At 47.6% G+C, this 20,543-nt stretch overlaps 1 protein-coding gene across 1 annotated transcript in view; it reads right to left on the bottom strand.

Moving 5' to 3' along the window:
- GABBR1 (gamma-aminobutyric acid type B receptor subunit 1) overlaps positions 1-20,543 on the bottom strand; it is a 283,737-nt gene that overhangs the window by 2,543 nt on the left and 260,651 nt on the right. The window contains exons 19-23 of the mRNA XM_040324995.1: positions 18,323-18,439; positions 12,716-12,809; positions 10,612-10,739; positions 8,381-8,509; positions 373-516 (exon numbers count right to left, since the gene is read on the bottom strand). Of these exons, the coding sequence (XP_040180929.1) occupies positions 373-516; positions 8,381-8,509; positions 10,612-10,739; positions 12,716-12,809; positions 18,323-18,439 (612 nt within the window). The remainder of the gene's footprint in view (positions 1-372; positions 517-8,380; positions 8,510-10,611; positions 10,740-12,715; positions 12,810-18,322; positions 18,440-20,543) is intronic.

Below are 20,543 nucleotides of genomic sequence, written 5' to 3'. Positions count from 1 at the left end.
TCGACGTGATTCTGAGCATGTGCCGTTCGATCGGCCATGCATTTACATGGGGTCGCGATTCATTATAATACAACACGCCCACTACTTGCCTACTTTGAATTAGGCGGGCTTACGCTGGCCTATTTACGTTACGCCGGCGCAACTATGGGTGCAAGTGCTTTGTGTATACTCAGCTTGCCTCTCAATGTTACGTCGGCGCAGCGCATATGAGATGCGCTACGCTGGCACAAAGATGCGCCGATGTCTCTGAATCCGGCCCTATATCTCAGAAAGAGGCTCGGGGCTTAAGTGGTTAATAGGGCCTTGTTTTTATCAATTTTATCAAAGTAACATTTGGCTGTATTTTTTGGGGTAGTCCGTTCTGTCGCTCACCTCAGCGATAATCCGGCCCAGTTCCTGGTTCTCCCGCTCCAGTAGACGGGACTTTTCCTCTTCATTATTATTGGTGGATGATCCCGTCTTCAGAGTATCCTGCTGCTCAGACTGCCACTCTCCCCGGGTGATAAGTCTTCTCATCTGGAGAAACACATGAAGATCACATGTCAACTAAAAGCAGTCAAAAACAACAACTTTTTTTATAGCGCTTAAAGAGACCCCGTCATCAACTAAAAAAAAATTGCAGGTAAAGATCGCAGAAAAAAATCAATACTCACTTGTAATATTTTTTTTCCTTTTTGTAAATGATTTGTGTATCTCCCTTTGTGCTGGGAGTATATAGTCCCAGCATAGTGACCAGTGGCGGCTGGTGCGCAAACGAAAGAAAAAACAAAAAAACAATTGCAGCCTCACTGTGCCCATCAAATGCAGCCACTGTGCCATCAATTGTCACCACTGTTACATGCCATCAAACACAGACACTGTGCCATGCCATCAAATGCAGCCACTGTGCCATCAATTGTCACCACTGTGCCATGCCATCAAACGCAGCCACTGTGCCATCAATTGTCACCACTGTGCCATGCCATCAAATGCAGTCACTGTGCCATGCCATCAAATGCAGTCACTGTGCCATGCCATCAAACGCAGCCACTGTGCCAATTGTCGCCACTGTGCCCTTTGTCGCCACTGTGCCATTTAATTGTCGCCACTGTGCCATTTAATTGTCGCCACTGTGCCATTTAATTGTCGCCACTGTGCCAATTGATGCTACTGTGCCCATTGATGCCACTGTGCCCATTGTCGCCACTGTGCCCATTGTCGCCACTGTGCCCATTGTCGCCACTGTGCCCTGGAAAATGCCCCCCTGCCCGGCACTTACCTTTCTGGGGGTCAGCCATCCTCCCACGTCCCTCAATGTCTTCTCCCGCCCTCGATGGCGCTTCAGCCAATCAGGTTACCGGTAACCAGAACCTGATTGGCTGAGACGCCTGTCAGTCTTATCTAAGGAACGCACGACCCGTACGTCCCTTATATAAGTTTCCTGGAAGTTTCCTGGAAGCCGACTACAGCCTGAGGACTGTACTCGGAAAGCCTATCAGTGCATCATCTTTAGAAGAGGCTTCCTTTTGGGACAACAGCCATGCAGACCAATTTGATGCAGTGTGCAGCGTATGGTCTGAGCACTGACAGGCTGACTCCCCCACCCCTTCAACATCTGCAGCAATGCTGGCAGCACTCATACGTCTATTTCCCAAAGACAACCTCTGGGTATGACGCTGATCACGTGTACTCAACTACTTTGGTGGACCATGGTGAGGCCTGTTCTGAGAGGAACCTGTCCTGTTATACTGCTGTATGGTCTTGGCCACAGTGCTGCAGCTCAGTTTCAGGGTCATTGCAATCTTCTTATAGCCTAGGCCATCTTTATGTAGAGCAATAATTATTATTTTTTTCAGATCCTCAGAGAGTTTTTTGCCATGAGGTGCCATGTTGAACTTCCAGTGACCAGTATGAGAGAGTGAGAGCGATAACACCAAATTTAACACACCTGCTCCCCATTTACACCTGAGACCTTGTAACACTTAGGCCCCTTCCACACGAGGCGGACTCTGTCGCAGAGGTGATCAAATACCACCAAAAGAAAGCTCTATTTGTGGGGAAAAAAAGGAATTTTGTTTGGGAGCCACGTCACACGATCGCGCAATTGTCAGTTAAAGCGACGCAGTGCCGAATCGCAAAAAGGGGCCTGGTCCTTTAGCTGCATAATGGTCCGGGTCTTAAGTGGTTAAATAAAAAATGTTTTTGCAAACTAAATGTTATTCAACTAGGGTTAATATCTACTTTAGGGAATCATTAATATGTTTGAATTGCAGTAACGCATGTGTCACCACACCCCGCACTTTACACGCATTGCTGCATTGTGGTGTCATTCATTCTGAAAGGCACTCCAATGCACTAAGGCAACACATTATAGCTCATTGTGCTTTATTGTGTTACAAATGTTATTTTCAATAGACCGCCAAAACGCAATGCCACGTTAACGCACCGCAAAAATATGCAAATGAGCCTTAATTGGCTACCCGACCACAAGAGAGAGCCATCAACTAAACAAACCCACATGAATCCAATTTTCTCAAAAGACTCATTTGGCTTAAAGTGGATCGTTAAAAAAAAATCGCACTTTACAAAAATCAATAAAGCTTGGTGTCAGCATTTGCAAAACACATTTGTATTCTGAATTGTAAAAAAAAAACGTTCTTGACAAGAAAATAAAACGGTTGCGGCCTTGTCTTGTGAAAGATACACCTGTGGTCATTTCAAGTGATTAGAGATTGTAGACTTCAGATAAAAAGGTACATCCATAGTGCAGTACAGTGGAACCTTGGTTTACGAGTAACGGGGTTTACAACATTTTTGAAAGACGAGCAACTTTTTTTTTTTTTTTAACCACTTGCTTACTGGGCACATAAACCCCCTTCGTGCCCAGGCGAAATTTCAGCTTCCGGCACTGCGTCGCTTTAACTGACAATTGCGCGGTCGTGCGACGTGGCTCCCAAACAAAATTGGCGTCCTTTTTTTCCCCACAAATAGAGCTTTATTTTGGTGGTATTTGATCACCTCTGCGGTTTTTATTTTTTGCGCTATAAACAAAAAAAGAGCGACAATTTTAAAAATATATATATATTTTTTACTTGTGGCTATAATAAATATCCCAATTTTTTTTTTAAAAAAACTATTTTTTTCTCAGTTAAGGCCGATACGTATTTTTCGACGTATATTTGTAAAAAAAAAAAAAAAAAAACGCAATAAGCGACTGGTTTGCGCAAAAGTTATAGCGCCTACAAAATGGGGAACAGAATTATGATTTTTTTTTTTACTAGTAATGGCGGCGATCTGCGATTTTTATTGGGACTGGGATATTGCGGCGGACGTATCAGACACTTTTGACACAAATTTGGGACCTTTCACATTTATACAGCGATCAGTGCTATAAAAATGCACTAATTACTGTATAAATGTGACTGGCAGTGAAGGGGTTAACACTAGGGGGTGAGGAAGGGGTTAAATGTGTATCCTGGGTGTGTTCTAACTGTGTGGGGGGAGGGGGGTGACTGGAGGAGGTGACCGATGCTGTGTCCCTATGTACAAGGGACACAGATCGGTCTCCTCTCCTCTGACGGCACGTGGAGCTCTGTGTTTACACACAGAGATCCACGTCCTGCTGTGTCACCGACGATCGCGTGTACCCGGCGGACATCGCGGCCGCCAGATACACGCATCGGCTTCCCAGCGATTCGCTGGGACAGTGTTTACCCGCTGTGCGCCCCCCAGGGGCGCACGCGGGTACTGCACTTGAAATGACGTCCAAAGACGTCCAGTTGGCACTTGAGAGCCGCGCTGTTGACGTCTTTTGTCAATAGCGCGGGTCTCAAGTGGTTAACCCTGACTCGGCTTGCGAGTGTTGTCTCTCGCAAAACAAGCAGGATTCAAGCCTCTGCGGTGTGCAGTACTGCATCTAGCCAGAGATGTGGGGGCGCCAGTGACACTCTTTTTACGAGTGTTTTTGAGTCTTTCCGAGTTCAGCCGAGCTGTCTCTGAGTACTTCCGAGGCTCTCTGGCGCCCCCTCCACCTCTGGCCACATGCAATAGAAGTCAATGCAGAACAAATTAAATTTGTTTCCATTGACTTCATTGGGGTAATTCGCTTTGATATGCGAGTGCTTTGGATTACGAGCATTCTCCTGGAATGGATTAATCCAAGGTTCCACTGCACTACCATTGAGCTGGTTTGGGTAACGCCTTGGGGAAGAAAAATTAACAGTCGGCAGCTACAAATTCTGCTGACTTTTTTAATATATGAACACTTACCTGTCCCAGGAGCCAGCGATGTCGGCCCTCTAGCCGATCTGCGGATCGACTGTCGGGTGCAGCCGCTACCATTCCAGGTGAGGGAACCCGGCAGTGAACCCTTTCGGCTTTACAGCCGGTTCCCAACTGTGCATGCGCAAAGCTGCGCTTCTTGGCTGGCCCGATGGTGGAGAAAGGAGGAGGGGGCTGGGTTCACGGAAGTCAAAAACAGGTCCCCGTCCCCCCTCCCCCTGAGAGGTGCCAAATGTGACACCAGATGAGGGGGGGGGGGGGGGATTAAGTGGAAGTTCCACTTTTGGGTGGAACTCTGCTTTAAACTGTAAATTTCAATAACAACTGGAAAAATAGGGGTGTTCTAAAATGTTTGATCAGTAGTTTATATAGGGGACTCTGATGGTGCCCCTGAAATAAAAGGGGGGTGTTCTGATGTTAGAGGGGACACTGATTGGGATTCTGAAGTGAGGGGGTGACTCTCATGTAAGGTAGGACTCGGATGGGGGCTCTGAAGTAAGGAGGGACTGAGATGCAAGGGGGGACACTGATGGGTGTGGGATCTCTGATGTTAGGGAGAATTTTAATGGGAACTTTGATGTGCACCCTAATTTTAGGGGGGCTTTAATGGGGACCTTGATGTGGGGGGGGGGGCTTTAATGGGGACCTTGATGTAGGGAGGACTCTGATGGGGACTCTAGTGTTAAGGAGGATTATGATGGGGACACCCTGATGTAATTGGGGGACTCTGGTGGAGACTCTGCAGTAGGAGAGCATTTTATGGGAAGGCTGAAGAGGACCTTAATGTAAAGGGGGGCTTTGATGATGACCCTAATGTAAGGGGGGCTCTGATGGGGACTCTAATGTAAGGGGTGTAGGGGGGCTCTGATGGGGACCCTAAAGAGAGTGGGATCGCTGATGTTAGGGGAAACTGTAACGGAGACGCTATTAGGGAGGATTCTGATGGGGACCCTGATGTAATGAGGGGACTCTGGTGAAAACCATGCAGTAAGGGAGGATTTTTATAGGAAGTCTTATGGGGAACCCCAATGTAAGGGAGGGCCTCTGATAGGGAGCCTAAAGAGAGTGGAATCTCTGATGTAAGGGGTGACTCTGATGTTAGGGAGAGGACCCTAATGTATGGAGGAAATCTGTTGGGGACCAAGATGTAAGGGGTGTAGAGGGGGCTCTGATGGGGACCCTGATGTAGTGGGGGGACTCTAGTGAAAACCATGCAGTAAGGGAGGATTTTTATAGAAAGTCTTATGGGGAACCCCAATGTTAGGGGGGGGCTCTGATGGGGAGCCTAATGCAAGGGGGGGCTTTGATGGGGAGCCTAAAGAGAGTGGAATCTCTGATGTAAGGGGTGACTCTAATAGGGACTCTGATGTTAAGGAGGGGACTCTGGTGGGGACAATGATGTGAAGGGCTACTCTGATGGGGACCCTGATGTGAAAGGGCAACTCTGATGGGGACCCTGATGTGAAAGGGCAACTCTGATGGGGACCCTGATGTGAAAGGGCAACTCTGATGGGGACCCTGATGTGAAGGGCAACTCTGATGGGGACCCTGATATAATGAGGGACCCTGATGTAAGGGAGGACGCTGATAGGGACCCTGTTCTAATGGGGAATTGATAGGAAAGCTGCAGACTGAATTTATTTTTGTTCAACCTTGCTCAAATTTATTTGGAATTTATTTGCATGTTTTTTCTGAAGTTCTTTCTTTTATCATATCATGCTGATTAAAAAAACAAAAACATTCATTTATATACATTTTATTCCTGTATTAAACTCATTTTTTCAGCCTGCAATTTGTGATGTGGCCCCTACACTGACTAGTTTGGGGACCCATTGCTCTATAACATGATGAAGAGTGTAGTTCCCCTTTAAGTCATCATGGTGTCCGCACCGTATACTGCCGTGCGTTTATAAATAGCACTGGGCGCCTGTACGACCTCCGACCTCTCTGCTGGTTTCCTGGTTACAGGGATCCCCGCGGAGCTATGAATCCCGCTTATTTATTTACTTTATAACCCATGTGATATAGGTAAAAGCTAATAAGCCGTCACCATGGCAACTGCAGCCTGTAAAAAAAAAATTTGCGCAAGTGTCACCGGTACACGTTTCAATGTTACCAGAGGGGTTAAGTCAATAATCGCAGCTCTGAAGGAACGGCCGTCCCTCATTTGGTGTAAACAACCTTAATTGGGAGCTCCGGCCTAATTAAAAATAATATCTTGTGTTACAGCTTAATTATAGGCGGATAAAAAAAAAAAAAAAACGCCATATAATGAAGCTGTGTATTCCTTTAAAGGGGTTGTAAAGGTAATTTTTTCCCTAAATATCTTCCTTTACCTTAGTGCCGTCCTCCTTCACTTACCTCATCCTTCCATTTTGCTTTCAAATGTCCTTACCATATTTATCGGGGTATTGCGCGCTCCAGCGTATAGCGCGCACCCCTAAAGTGGACCCGCATTCCTGTGGAAAAAATATTTTTGTACTTACAGTTTTGGTGTCTTGCGCGGCATCCATCGGCGGCCTCGTCGGGTCCGGCGTCTTTCTGCGGCGTCATCCCCGCTCGTTTCCCGCGCCGAGTTTGAATACTGCGCCGGCATATACCGAGCGCAGTACACTCGTGTATAGTCGGGCAGGCTCAGCTACTCTCGCGCTCACGTCCTGTACGTCCAGGACGTGAGCGCGAGAGGAGCCGAGCCTGCCCGACTATACACGAGTGTACTGCGCTCGGTATATGCCGGCGCAGTATTCAAACTCGGCGCGGGAAAGCGGGTATCGGCGTATACCGCGCACCCACGATTTTGCCCTGATTTTCAGGGCAAAAAAGTGCGCGGTATACGCCGATAAATACGGTATTTCTTCTGAGAAATCCTCACTTCCTGTTCTTCTGTCAGTAACTCCACACAGTAATGCGAGGCTTTCTTCCTGGTGTGGAGTGTCATGCTCGCCCCCTCCCTTGAGGGGGCGAGCAGGAGAGTCAGGATGCCAACTAACACACAGCTCTTTTCTCTATCTGCAATGTAGAGAGCGTCCTGACTCTCCTGCTTGCCCCCTCAAGGGAGGGGCAAGCACGACACTCCACACCAGGGATGAAGCTTCCTATTACGGTGTGGAGTTACAGACAGAAGAACAGGAAGTGAGGCTTTCTCAGAAGAAATAAGGACATTTAAAAGCAAAATGGAAGGATGAGGTAAGTGAAGGAGGACTGCACTGAGGTAAAGGAAGATATTTAGGGAAAAAAAAATTGGACCTTTACAACCCCTTTAAAGCTCTGACCGCCAGCAGGAGCTGACCCGTAGGCCGCATTCACACCTGTGATTTGCGCTTTGCTGTGCGCCTTAGAAATGCACTGCAATCGCGTGTCACGCTGCCATTAATTGGCAAAGGCCCCCCCAAGCGCAGGTAGCAGATACGCACATGTTGCGTGAAAAAAACGCGCTACAAACGTGCCAAAATGCACCTTGAATAAAAGGCCAACGTTCCGCGACCAATACATTTCTGGAGCTATATTTGGGAGGGGTTTGTTGCGCAAGTAAATGCGAGTTAACCCGTGAAAAGGACAAAAAAAAAAACGCAAACGGGTTACCGCTACGCTAAGGTGTGAATGAGCCTCAAAGGGGAACTAACTAGCGTGCCCAATACTTACCTCTTCTCCAACAGTCCAACTGACCAGCCCACTTGTTCAAAGGACCAGCATGGCAGCCAAGCAAGTCACATTTTCAAGCCTTTATATTTATTCCATAACAGGTTTTATTTGACGGCATCCCCCTCCCCCTATACCTGTTGTTTCTCTAATTGCGCTCATCGATCTTTTCTTTACTCTCTTCCTTTGGTTTATTTCTCAAGATCGTTCTCTAAGGGCCACCAAGCATGAATTATAGTTTTATTCCAGAACATTTGTGGAAAAAGGATTTGTTTATCGGCATGGAACAAACTATAAAACAAAGGAGATATGTGCCTTGCAAAAGTATTCACCCCCCCCCTAGGAGGGGCGTGCGCGGCATGAAATCCTGCAGGACGTCCAGTCAGGATTTCAAAACCACTTCCCGGACGTAAATCGCCTATAGGCCGGGCGGGAAGTGGTTAAAAGGACCATTGGAATCCCAGCTCATGGTGCTCCTTACCTTAGGTACGAAGAGGACAACTAGGGTTATGTAGGCCGAAAAGACGATGGCCAAAGATGCGAATGCAAAGCAGGCGTCCTGTTGACTACTGAGGATCATGGTGACTGGCGCAGTTATTAGACACAAGACCTAAAGAAAAAGGATAAAAGAAAGGGGAAGATTATTTCTTGAGTGGGTGTGTGGTGGGTGAGGAACTCCCTACATGAATAGTCATATGACTTGATGGTTAGAAGCTCAATTTCTATTGGTAGCCAAGTAAATATACAGCGGACATGTTTATGGGGATCAAAGTACCTCCTTCTTCAGGGCTCTGTGAACCACAAAGTCACGACTTTTATGTAAGGTGCTTCTCACCCACCACATACAAATGCACTGCTACCCCTTTGAGGCGTTGCTTCCCTGGTAATTTCTTGAATTTTGTGTTCACATTTGTTTGAGTTTTCTCCTAAAACGTACTCTCGCTCTATTTCCCGCTAATCTAGCGATTAGCACACCTCCCAACTTTTAAAAATGGGAATGAGGGACACCTATTTGCAAAAGTATGTATGCATAGGACACACCCCCTGCCCCACCCCCTGAAAGGAAAATTATACAAAAAATACTTTAAAGTGATTATAAAGGTTTGTAATTAAAGTGGATGTAAAGCCCCTCTCATCCTTTCTAATCTACTGCCACAGTACTGATCTATACGGATATAGATGCCTCCTGCATGTGTCCTTATCTGTCACATGTCTCCCCTCTGTCTGTTATAAGAACTGAAAAACTGAAGATTCTGTGGGTGGATCTGTTGTCTGGAGCTCTGTGGGTGGAGTCGTGATGTCAGTAGATTCCCCGCCCTCCTCTACACTCCCCTCGAGAACTGAGTATTTCAGAGATTTCTCGAGCCGCTCTGAACGGCGCCGATCGGCTCCAGGCGCCCCCCACCTCAGGCCAAACGCGGTATTGCACACCACTTTGGCTTGAATTCTGCTAGTTTTGCGAGACAACACTCACAAACCAAGTCAGGATTTTCTTTAATTACAGTGCTCGTATTGCGGACCGCTCGTTAACCGCGTTACTCACAATCCGATGTTCAACTGTATTCCCTACGTAGGAGTTTGAAGATATTGGCCCAGATTCACCAAGCACTTACGCCGACGTATAGCACGTCGCGCCGACGTAAGTGCAAATGTGCGCCGGCGTATGTGTGCGGCAGACCCACAAACCAACATGCGCCTAAAAACAGGCTACACCCCGCCGACGTAACTTGCACACACCGGCGTAGGGCGGGCTTACATATAGGCTGGGCGCATGGTGCTGCTCCCATTGATTAGCCATTCAAACATGCAAATGAGGGAAATACGCCGATTCACGAACGTGCGTGCGCATGCTACGCGAGATGCGCGTAAGTTGTACGTCCGGCGTAAAGTTATTCCCCATAAATGAGGTGCAACCCAGCAACAGACATGCTCAGGTCTGCACCAGGGAACACAAGCTGGCGTATTGTGCGTTGGACGTGTGTCTGGCTGGGCGTACGTTATGTTCACGGCGTACGCAGTGATCCGGCGTAGCTTAGGCAGTTGTGCCGGCGTGGTTGTGAGCAGGCGCAGCTGTGCATGCGTCCACGTCACGGCGCATGCGCAGTTCATGATACGTACCTGTCTGGCGCTCGGCCCATCATTTGCATGGGGTCACGCCTCATTTGCATGGGTTCACGCCCACTTTCACGTATGCCGGCGTGCACCTTCGAAACCCACGCCACGCTGGCGGAGCATTGGGAGCACTGGCTTGCTGAATGCAATGCTTGCCTCTATGCGCTACGTTGGCGTAGCGTACAGTGTTTGCTCTACGGCTGCGCAATGTGCGCCTTGCTCTCTGTGAATCTGGGCCATTGTATCCATGGATTCCAGACTCTCTGTATTAGGACAGCATTGTCATGATGTATGCTGACCAGCTTTTCATTAGTCATTATCCAGATAAGCTTACGCCTCATTAGCGCCAACTCAACCACAGGTTTCTTCCAGGGAGTGGCGATAGCTATTTTGGCCACCAGAAAGATGAAGTAAATTAGAGCCTGCGTACGTCGACTTATCCCTTCCAGAGGTTCATTAAGTAAAGCTATTTTGGGGTCTTTGATAACATTCACCATGGTTACAGAGTATATTAAGGCGTGGGCTCTGATCCAGAATAGCCACACTTTACCACATGACCACCACGCGTGGAACACGTCTCCCACCATTTCTGAAACTTACTGCTACATTGTATATGGCCATCCCCACCGCGCGATGGTCATTGATCTTCTCGGTGGAGACGCTCTTCGTCTCGTAGGCTAGGAATATGCCAAGCAAAAGAAGAAGACCCTTGGAACCGTACACAATACCTAAAAAAGAAAAAGGAACAGTGAAGAGGTTGAACATCCAAGGTATGATGTTACCAGTGATTGGGGATATCAGGAGGTAATTCTGGATCGAAAGCATAGCATAACATCTACGTATATCATAACACGCATGTGTGGAACATATAGGACATACCCAGGGGCGGACTGACAACTCATGGGGCCCTGGAGCAATAGGAGTTTATGGGGCCCCCAGGCAATAGGAGTTTATGGGGCCCCCAGGCAATAGGAGTTTATGGGGCCCCCAGGCAATAGGAGATTATGGGGCCCCAGGCAATAGGAGATTATGGGGCCCCAGGCAATAGGAGTTTATGGGGCCCCAGGCAATAGGAGATTATGGGGCCCCCAGGCAATAGGAGATTATGGGGCCCCCAGGCAAAAGATTATGGGGCCACAGTATACACACACACACATACAGTATGCATACACAGTATACACACACAGACACACAATATACACACATACACATACAGTATGCATACATAGTATACTCACACAGACACACAATATACACACACACACACACACACACACACACACACACACACATACAGTATGCATACACAGTATACACACACAGACACACAATATACACACACACACATACAGTATTCATACACAGTATACACACACAGACACACAATATACACACACATACAGTATGCATACACAGTATACTCACACAGACACACAATATACACACATACACATACAGTATGCATACATAGTATACTCACACAGACACACAATATATACACACACACACACACACACACACACACAGTATGCATACACATTATACACACACAGACACACAATATATATATATATACACACACACACACATACAGTATGCATACACAGTATACACACACATACACACAATATACACACACACATACAGTATGCATACACAGTATACAGACACACAATATACACACACACATACAGTATGCATACACAGTATACACACACAGACACACAATATACACACACACATACAGTATGCATACACAGTATACAGACACACAATATACACACACACACATACATACAGTATACACACACAGACATACAATATGCACACATACAGTATGCATGCATAGTATACTCACACAGACACACAATATACACACACACACACACACACACACACACACACAGTATGCATACACAGTATACACACACAGACACACTATATATATATATATATATATATATACACACACACACACACACACACATACAGTATGCATACACAGTATACACACACAGACACACAATATATACACACACATACAGTATGCATACACAGTATACAGACACACAATATACACACACACATACAGTATGCATACACAGTATACTCACACAGACACACAATATATACACACACACACACACATACAGTATGCATACACAGTATACACACACAGACACACAATATATACACACACACATACAGTATGCATACACACACACAATATATATACACACACATACAGTATGCATACACAGTATACACACACAGACACACAATATACACATACACATACAGTATGCATACACAGTATACACACACAGACACACAATATACACACACACATACAGTATGCATACACAGTATACACATACAATATACACACACACACACATACAGTATTCATACATAGTATACACACACAGAATATACACACAGAATATACACACACACACACACAGGTGAAAAGTTACTGGAGAGGCGGGGATTGGGATTTTTAGACCAAAAGAATGTCAGGAAGGGACAGATGTAAAAAAAAACACAGATTTTTACATACTGTGCCTGATTTTACTGAGGCTGGCAACCCTGATGGGGCCCCCTAGTGGCATGGGGCCCTCGGGCAGTGCCCGAATGGTTAGTCCGCCCCTGGACATACCAGAATTAATTATGAGAGAAGAGATTGGGAAACTATGGAACTCACCAAGCCAAGTGTTCATCTTCACAGAGCTACAATGTTCCAGCTGAGGGAGGATGAGGACATCCAGGTCTCCACGAGGCTCTTCTTTAGTAAACTCCTGTTTTTTTATTAGAAATATTTTTTATGATTACTATAAATAGTCTATACAATATACTATATGCAAGTCTGAGAGGTGAAGAGAGCCGGGGGTTGCAGGGTTTAGGGGTAGGGTTAGGGGTAGGGTTTCCCATTGAAGAATATGGCTAGGACTCAGGAATTGGAACAGGGACCTCCCCCAAAGGTCAAAAGGCGGGTTGCCAGAGGTCAAAGGTCACAGGGCGTGGCTGACCCACCCCCACCAAAGTGTACCGCCTACCCCAACTAAGTCGGGGAATGAACAAGTCGGGGAATTAACTAAGTCGGGGAATGAACAAGTCGGGGAATTAACTAAGTCGGGGAATGAACAAGTCGGGGAATTAACTAAGTCGGGGAATGAACAAGTCGGGGAATGAACAAGTCGGGGAATGAACAAGTCGGGGAATTAACTAAGTCGGGGAATGAACAAGTCGGGGAATGAACAAGTCGGGGAATGAACAAGTCGGGGAATGAACAAGTCGGGGAATGAACAAGTCGGGGAATGAACAAGTCGGGGAAAGCGTCTTTGTCCCTTCACATATCAGATTTATATTAAACATCAAAACCTCATTGGTTCAGTTGTATTTTATTAAAACAACTCACAACATGTGGTACAAAACTGACCAGGGACGAGTTAAGCTTTTTGTTTTCCCAAAGAATAACTGGTCTAAGCCGCTGAATGGGTAAAAGTTTCAAGTTCGGCAAAATCGATGGTGAAAAACATAATTTCATTATGAAAGCAATTTTGGCAAAATGGCTACGCTCAATCCCTGCCCAGCGTCTATGGTACAATAAGTTACAATGGGCCTTATGCTATGAGTTTATGTCAGGTCACCCGTAGCCAGGTGACAAGTGCACCCCGTAGGGGTCAGGGATGCACCACAGGGTGGTGAATCCTATGGCCGACTACTGCTAGCAGAGACGAAGCGTGAACCTAAGATCACCCAGGGCGCGGAGTCTAAGACCCAGTTTTGTATTCACCAGAGCCTTTGATGGTAAGGATGGTCTTGGCCGCAACTGGGTCCAGGTCGCATCCCCGAGATTCCTCAAGTCACACTCCGCAGGGAGAAAGGGGAAGCAGTCAGCAGGACAAACCGTGGTGATGGGCAAGCCGAGGTCAGGGCAACAGGCAGACAAGGATAACCGTGGGACATGCAAATAGTCAGGGGCACAGGCAGACAAGGAAGTGGGGAACAAGCCAAAACGGTACACGGAAGATGAACGAAGCACTCTGCAAACAGGAACTAGCAACTATACTGCAGACAGGAACTAAGCATAGGAACACTGTTGAACAGCACTGCAGACCTGTAGAGCAACGGTTAATATAGACTTCCTGGGATGGACTAGGGTGGAGCCATACAGGAAGAGGAAGTGATAAAAAGGGGAACCAGAGCAGGGTCAGCCTCTAATGAACACATGGAGATCAGGTAAGCAGACAGACTTGATGCATATTCATGACAGTTTATCATTATACGTAAATGGTATGGTGTGTTTGTAGAAGGCTCTATTATGCAGGCCATACACGGGTTCAAATTCCGAACAAATTTTCTTTTGAAAATTAGAAATTTTGTGCGTTTTGTAATCTGATGGTACCACCATTGGTTTTCGAAATTCGACCAACCAAACCTTCAATTTCACCTCCTGTTTCTACAGAAAAGAATCTTCTTTTTTTTCCAGGTCAGAGATAAATCCAGAAAAAAGGGTCGCAACGGGCGACCCAAGGTCAGACTTTAAAGGCACAGGGCTGGATTCAGATACAATTGTGTATCTTTGTGTGGGCGTAACGTATCTCTGATACATTACACATGTTACGTTACGTAACGTATCTCTGATACGTTACGCCGCCGTAACTTTTGGCGCAAGTTCCGTATGCAGAAAGAACTTGCGTCCTTATTTACGGCGGCGAAACGTATGTGTGGCGGCGTAAGCCCGTCTAATTCAAATGGGGATGTTGGGGGCGTTTTTTTTTACATTTCACTTGACCCCGCGTATTTGAAGTTTTTTTTTAACGGCGCATGCGCTGTTTGTCAAAAAATCCAGTGCGCATGCTCGAAATTACACCGCAAAGCCTCATTGGTATCGACGAGAACGTAACTTACGCAAAGCCCGATTCGCGAACGACTTACGCAAACGACGTAAAATTTTCAAAACTCGGCGCGGGAACGACGGCCATACTTAACATAGGATACGCCGCATATACCCCTCATATAGCAGGGGTAACTTTACGCCGGAAAAAGCCTAACGCAAACGACGTAAAAAAAATGCGCCGGGCGGACGTTGGTTTCTGAATCGGCGTATCTACCTAATTTGCATATTCTACGCGGAAGTCTAGGGAAGCGCCCCTAGCGGTTAGCGTAAATATTGCAGCCTAAGATACGACGGTGTAAGACACTTACACCAGTCGGATCTTAGGGAAATCTATGCGTAACTGATTCTATGAATCAGGCGCATAGATACGTCCGACCGCACTCAGAGATACGACGGCCTATCAGGAGATACGCCGTCGTTACTCCCATCTGAATCCAGCCCACAGTAAACAATAAGAATATAGAAAAATATTAATATTTATTGAAACATACATACATAATATGCAAAGGAGCATAAGAAAGAGATGTAAAAAACATATATATTGAAGAGAAATCTATATATTGAGAGAGCCCTAGTGCGTCAACGCGTTTCGCTGTTAAGCTTCATCAGGGCACATTCAGGATTCGTGAATTGCAAAGAGAGGAGACAGGTCTCACTTGCAACGGAGTCAGCTTTATTCAACAGGTAGTCAAATAATCGGTATCAGCGAGTACTTGAAAAAAAGTATCGGTACTTGTACTCGATCTTAAAAAACTGGTATTGGGACAACCCTACTATTAACCATTGATATTTCGGAGTATGGGACTTTATCTCTCCATATCTTGAGAATACACGGTTTCTTGCTGCCCTCTGCTTAACTGACTTTGATACCTTCCCCTGTTTGAGACCATCGTACAAGGATATTTTGCAACTTGACGAGCCTATAGCTGGCCCTTTTATTCTGGCTACGAGAATTCTCTACCCTGAGCCAGTTTCTAATGGATACTATTGTCTTTTGACTACCTGTTGAATAAAGCTGACTCTGTTGCAAGTGAGACCTGTCTCCTCCTCTCTTTGCAATTCACGAATCCCGAATGTGTCATGATGAAGCTTAACAGCGAAACGTGTGGATGCACTAGGGCTCACTCAATATATATTTTGCTTTACAATATATATGTTTTTTTTAAATCTGTTTCTTATGCTCCTTTGCATATAATGGGCTAGATTCAGCAAGAATTTACGCCGGCGTAGCTATAGATACGCCGCGTAAATTCAAAGCTGCACCGGCGTATCTTCTTTCTGTATTCAGAAAGCAAGATACGCCAAAATTAGGCTAAGATCCGACTGGCGTAAGTCTCTTACGTCGTCGTATCTTAGGGTGCATATTTACGCTGGCCGCAAGGTGGCGCTGCCGTAGATTTCAGTGTAGAATATGCAAATGACCTGGATACGACGATTCAGAAACGTACGCGCGCCCGGCGCATTTTTTTACGTCGTTTACGTTAGGCTTTTTCCGTCGTAAGGTTGCTCCCGCTGATATGAGGCGTACGCAATGTTAAGTATGGACGTCGTTCCCGCGTCGAATTTTGAAATTTTTACGTCGTTTGCGTAAGTGGTTCGCGAATAGGGCTTTGCGTAAATTACGCCCACGTCGAAAGCATTGACGATTTGCGGCGGAATTTCGAGCATGCGCACTGGGATTCTTTCACAAACGGCGCATGCGCCGTTCGTTAAAGACGTCATTTATGTGGGGTCGTGTTTTATTTACATAAAACACGCCCACCTCTTCAGAATTTGGCGCGCTTATGCCGGCAGATTTACGTTACGCCGCCGCAACTTATGGAGCAAGTGCTTTGTGAATACTGCACTTGCCCATCTAAGTTGCGGAGGCGTAGTGCAAGTAGGATACGCTGCGCCCGCACAAACTTACGGCGGGCTACTTGAATCTAGCCCTGTGTATGTACGGGGCGAGGGGCGGGGCCGAGTGATACAGTGAGCGGCTATGGCCGCTCGCTGTATCACGGGAGCGCGCCCGCAATTACTCACCACCATGCGAGCTCTCTCGCATGACTGTGGTCAGTACTTGCGGGGAGGACCAGAGACAGCCGCAGAGGGACCCCAGAAGACTTGGATCGGGGGCACTCTGTGCAAAACGAACTGCACAGTGGAGGTAAGTATAACATGTTTGTTAAAGGAAATTTTTTTTTCCTTTACTAACCCTTTAAATATTAGTATTTTTCTATATTCTTATTGTTTACTGTGCTTTTAAAGTCCGACGTTGGGTCGCCCGTTGGGACCCTTTTTTCTGCATTTACAGATGAGGCAATGTGAGTGCTTCCTCCTCTTCTTTTCCAGGTCAGAGATCATAGAGATTTTGTTTTTTTATTATATTTCATGCACAATTCTTTCATCATCGATTTAGAAATGTGTTTTTCATAAAAAATTCCAACATTCGATGGCCACACGAAAATCGGCTGTTGGTGCGGCCCCACTAATGGTGCGAAATTTGAACTAAGGGCCAGATTCTCAAAGGCGTTACGACGGCGCAAAGCCATTTGCGCCGTCGTAAGTCCTAATCTGGCCCGGCCTATCTATGCGACTGATTCTTAGAATCAGTTACGCATAGATATCCCTTAGATCTGACAAGCGTAAGGCTCTTACGCTGTCAGATCTTAAATGCATTTTTTTTACCGCCGCTAGGTGTCGCTGACGTCGTTTTCCCCGTCGCTTATGTAAATTAGCAATTTACGACGATTCCCGAACGTACGCGCGAACGACGCAGAGAATTTACGACGTTTACGTAAGCGTAAACTTGCCCCTGCTAATACCAGGGGCAAGTTTACGTAGGTCCGTCGTATGCCATGTTAAGTATGGCGTCGGGTCAGCGTCGGCTTGTTCTGTCGATTACGTCGTTTTCCTAAGTAGTCCGCGAATACGACTTTACGTCAATGACGCCCACGTCGGCGTCATTGACGTTTTCCGTCAAGAACTGGAGCATGCGCACTGGGCTATTTTAAGCCCGGCGCATGCGCAGTTCGATCGGCGCGGGGGCGCGCTTAATTTAAATACAAGCCGCCCCCTTTGAATTACGCGGCCTTACGCCGGGCCAATTACACTACGCCGACGCAAATTACGGAGCAAGTGCTTGGAGAATACGGCACTTGCTTTAGTAAGTTGCGGCGGCGTAGTGTTAATGGCTTACGCGACGCCACCGCAGATTCTACAAGAATCTGGCCCTAAATTTCTAAGTTACGATTTTAAAAAAAAACATTTTTTTAAGAATTTGACCCATGCATGTCCGGCTTTAACGGCCAGGTAATGTCATGGAGACCCAGGTCATATTTACATCATAGTCCAGAAAAGTTTGACTGGGTTCCTGGATTAAAACAATTTGGAGGTGTCCCCCCCCCCCCTCCTCTGTTCACGTACCTCAATATCCCTCTGCAGAGGATCCACAATCTGCCAGATTCCTAGTGTGATGACATCCAGACCCAACAGCAAGGACACCGTACTATACAACTTCCAGGGCTCCAACGTCTGAGATTGCTGGGAAGAAAACAGACAACACACTCAGGACTGCTATACACATTACAGAAGGTAGAGAGTTCCAGAATCCGGCATGACCCAGACAAACCACAAAAACATTTACCGGATTTATCGGCGTATACCGCGCACTTTTTTGCCCTGAAAATCAGGGCAAAATCGTGGGTGCGCTGCATACGCCGATACCCGCGCCGAGTTTTGAATACTGCGCCGACATATACCGAGCGCAGTACACTCGGGCAGTCTCGCCTCCTTCCGCGCTCACGTCCTGGACGTACAGGACGTCAGCGCGAGAGTTGCCGAGCATTGCCGACAATACACGAGTGTACTGCGCTCTGTATATGTCGGCGCAGTATTCAAACTCGGCGCGGGAAACGAGCGGGGAGGACGCGAGGACGCCGGACCCGACGAAGAGGACACCCGAAGCCGCAGACGGACGCCGGACCCGACGAAGAGGACACCCGAAGCCGCAGACGGACCCCGGACCCGACGAAGAGGACACCCGAAGCCGCAGAAGGACGCCGGACCCGACGAAGAGGACACCCGAAGCCGCAGACGGACGCCGGACCCGACGAAGAGGACACCCAAAGCCCGCAGACGGACCCCGGACCCGACGAAGAGGACACCCGAAGCCGCAGAAGGAACGCCGGACCCGACGAAGAGGACACCCGAAGCCGCAGACGGACGCCGGACCCGACGAAGAGGACACCCGAAGCCGCAGAAGGACACCGGACCCGACGAAGAGGACACCCGAAGCCCGCAGACGGACCCCGGACCCGACGAAGAGGACACCCGAAGCCGCAGAAGGAAAGCCGGACCCGACGAAGAGGACACCCGAAGCCGCAGACGGACGCCGGACCCGACGAAGAGGACACCCGAAGCCGCAGACGGACGCCGGACCCGACGAAGAGGACACCCGAAGCCGCAGAAGGAACGCCGGACCCGACGAAGAGGACACCCGAAGCCGCAGAAGGACGCCGGACCCGACGAAGAGGACACCCGAAGCCGCAGAAGGACACCGGACCCAACGAAGAGGACACCCGAAGCCGCAGACGAACGCCGGACCCGACGAGGCCGCCGCGCAAGACACCATAACTGTAAGTACAAAAAAAACTTTTTTTCCACAGGATTGGGGGCAACTTTAGGGGTGCGCGGTATACGCGGGAGCGCGTTATACCGCGATAAATACGGTACACAGTGCTGAGAAATATTATTATATTACCCACTTGACCTCCGGAAGATTTACCCCCCTCCATGACCAGGCCATTTTTATTTCTTTTTTGTCGCTGCTTTAACCGATTGAGAACCGCCGCACGCCGATATACGTCAACAAAATGGCACGGCTGGGCACAAGGGCGTACATGTACGTCCCCTTTAAGAGCCCAGCCGTGGGTCGCGCAGTGCACGCTCGCGACCCGGTCCTCTTCTCCGTGACTGTCCCCGCGGGAACAGCAGACCCGATCGCCGCCGGTGTCACGCGATCGGGTCAAAGAGAGTAAGAACGGGGAGAGGTAAGTGTAAACAAACCTTTCCCCGTGCTTCCAAGTCAGACTGTCTCTGATCGTCTGTTCCCTGTCATAGGGAACGACGATCAGTGATGTCACACGCCAAGCCACGCCCCCCCCCCCCACAGTAAGAATCACACATTAGGGCACACTTAACCCCTACACAGTGCCGATCCTGACCTCCCCGGGGCCCTAAGCAAAATGACATGTCACATTAAAGTTGTGAAGCGGGGGCGAGGGGCCGAAAATGACTCCTCACCAGGCGGGGCCTCTAGTAATTTGGGGGACCTCCGCAGCTTTGCTGGGGCCCTAAGCGGCTTGCATAGTGAGCCTATAGGGCGGATCGGCCCTGCCCTACAGCGCCCCCTCCTGGTTAACCCCTTCACTGCCAGTGTCATGTTTACAGTAACCAGTGCATTTTTATAGCACTGTTCGCTGTAAAAATGACAATGGTCCCAAAATAGTGTCAAAAGTGTCCGATGTGTCCGCCATAATGTCGCAGTCACGATAAAAATTGCTGATCGCCGCCATTACTAGTAAAAATAAATATTAATAAAAATGCAATAAAACTATCCCCTATTTGGTAGACGCTATAAATTTTG

The sequence above is a fragment of the Rana temporaria genome, chromosome 9, assembly GCF_905171775.1.
Source record: "Rana temporaria chromosome 9, aRanTem1.1, whole genome shotgun sequence".
Taxonomy (NCBI): domain Eukaryota; kingdom Metazoa; phylum Chordata; class Amphibia; order Anura; family Ranidae; genus Rana; species Rana temporaria.
This window is presented reverse-complemented; position numbering and strand designations above follow the sequence as displayed.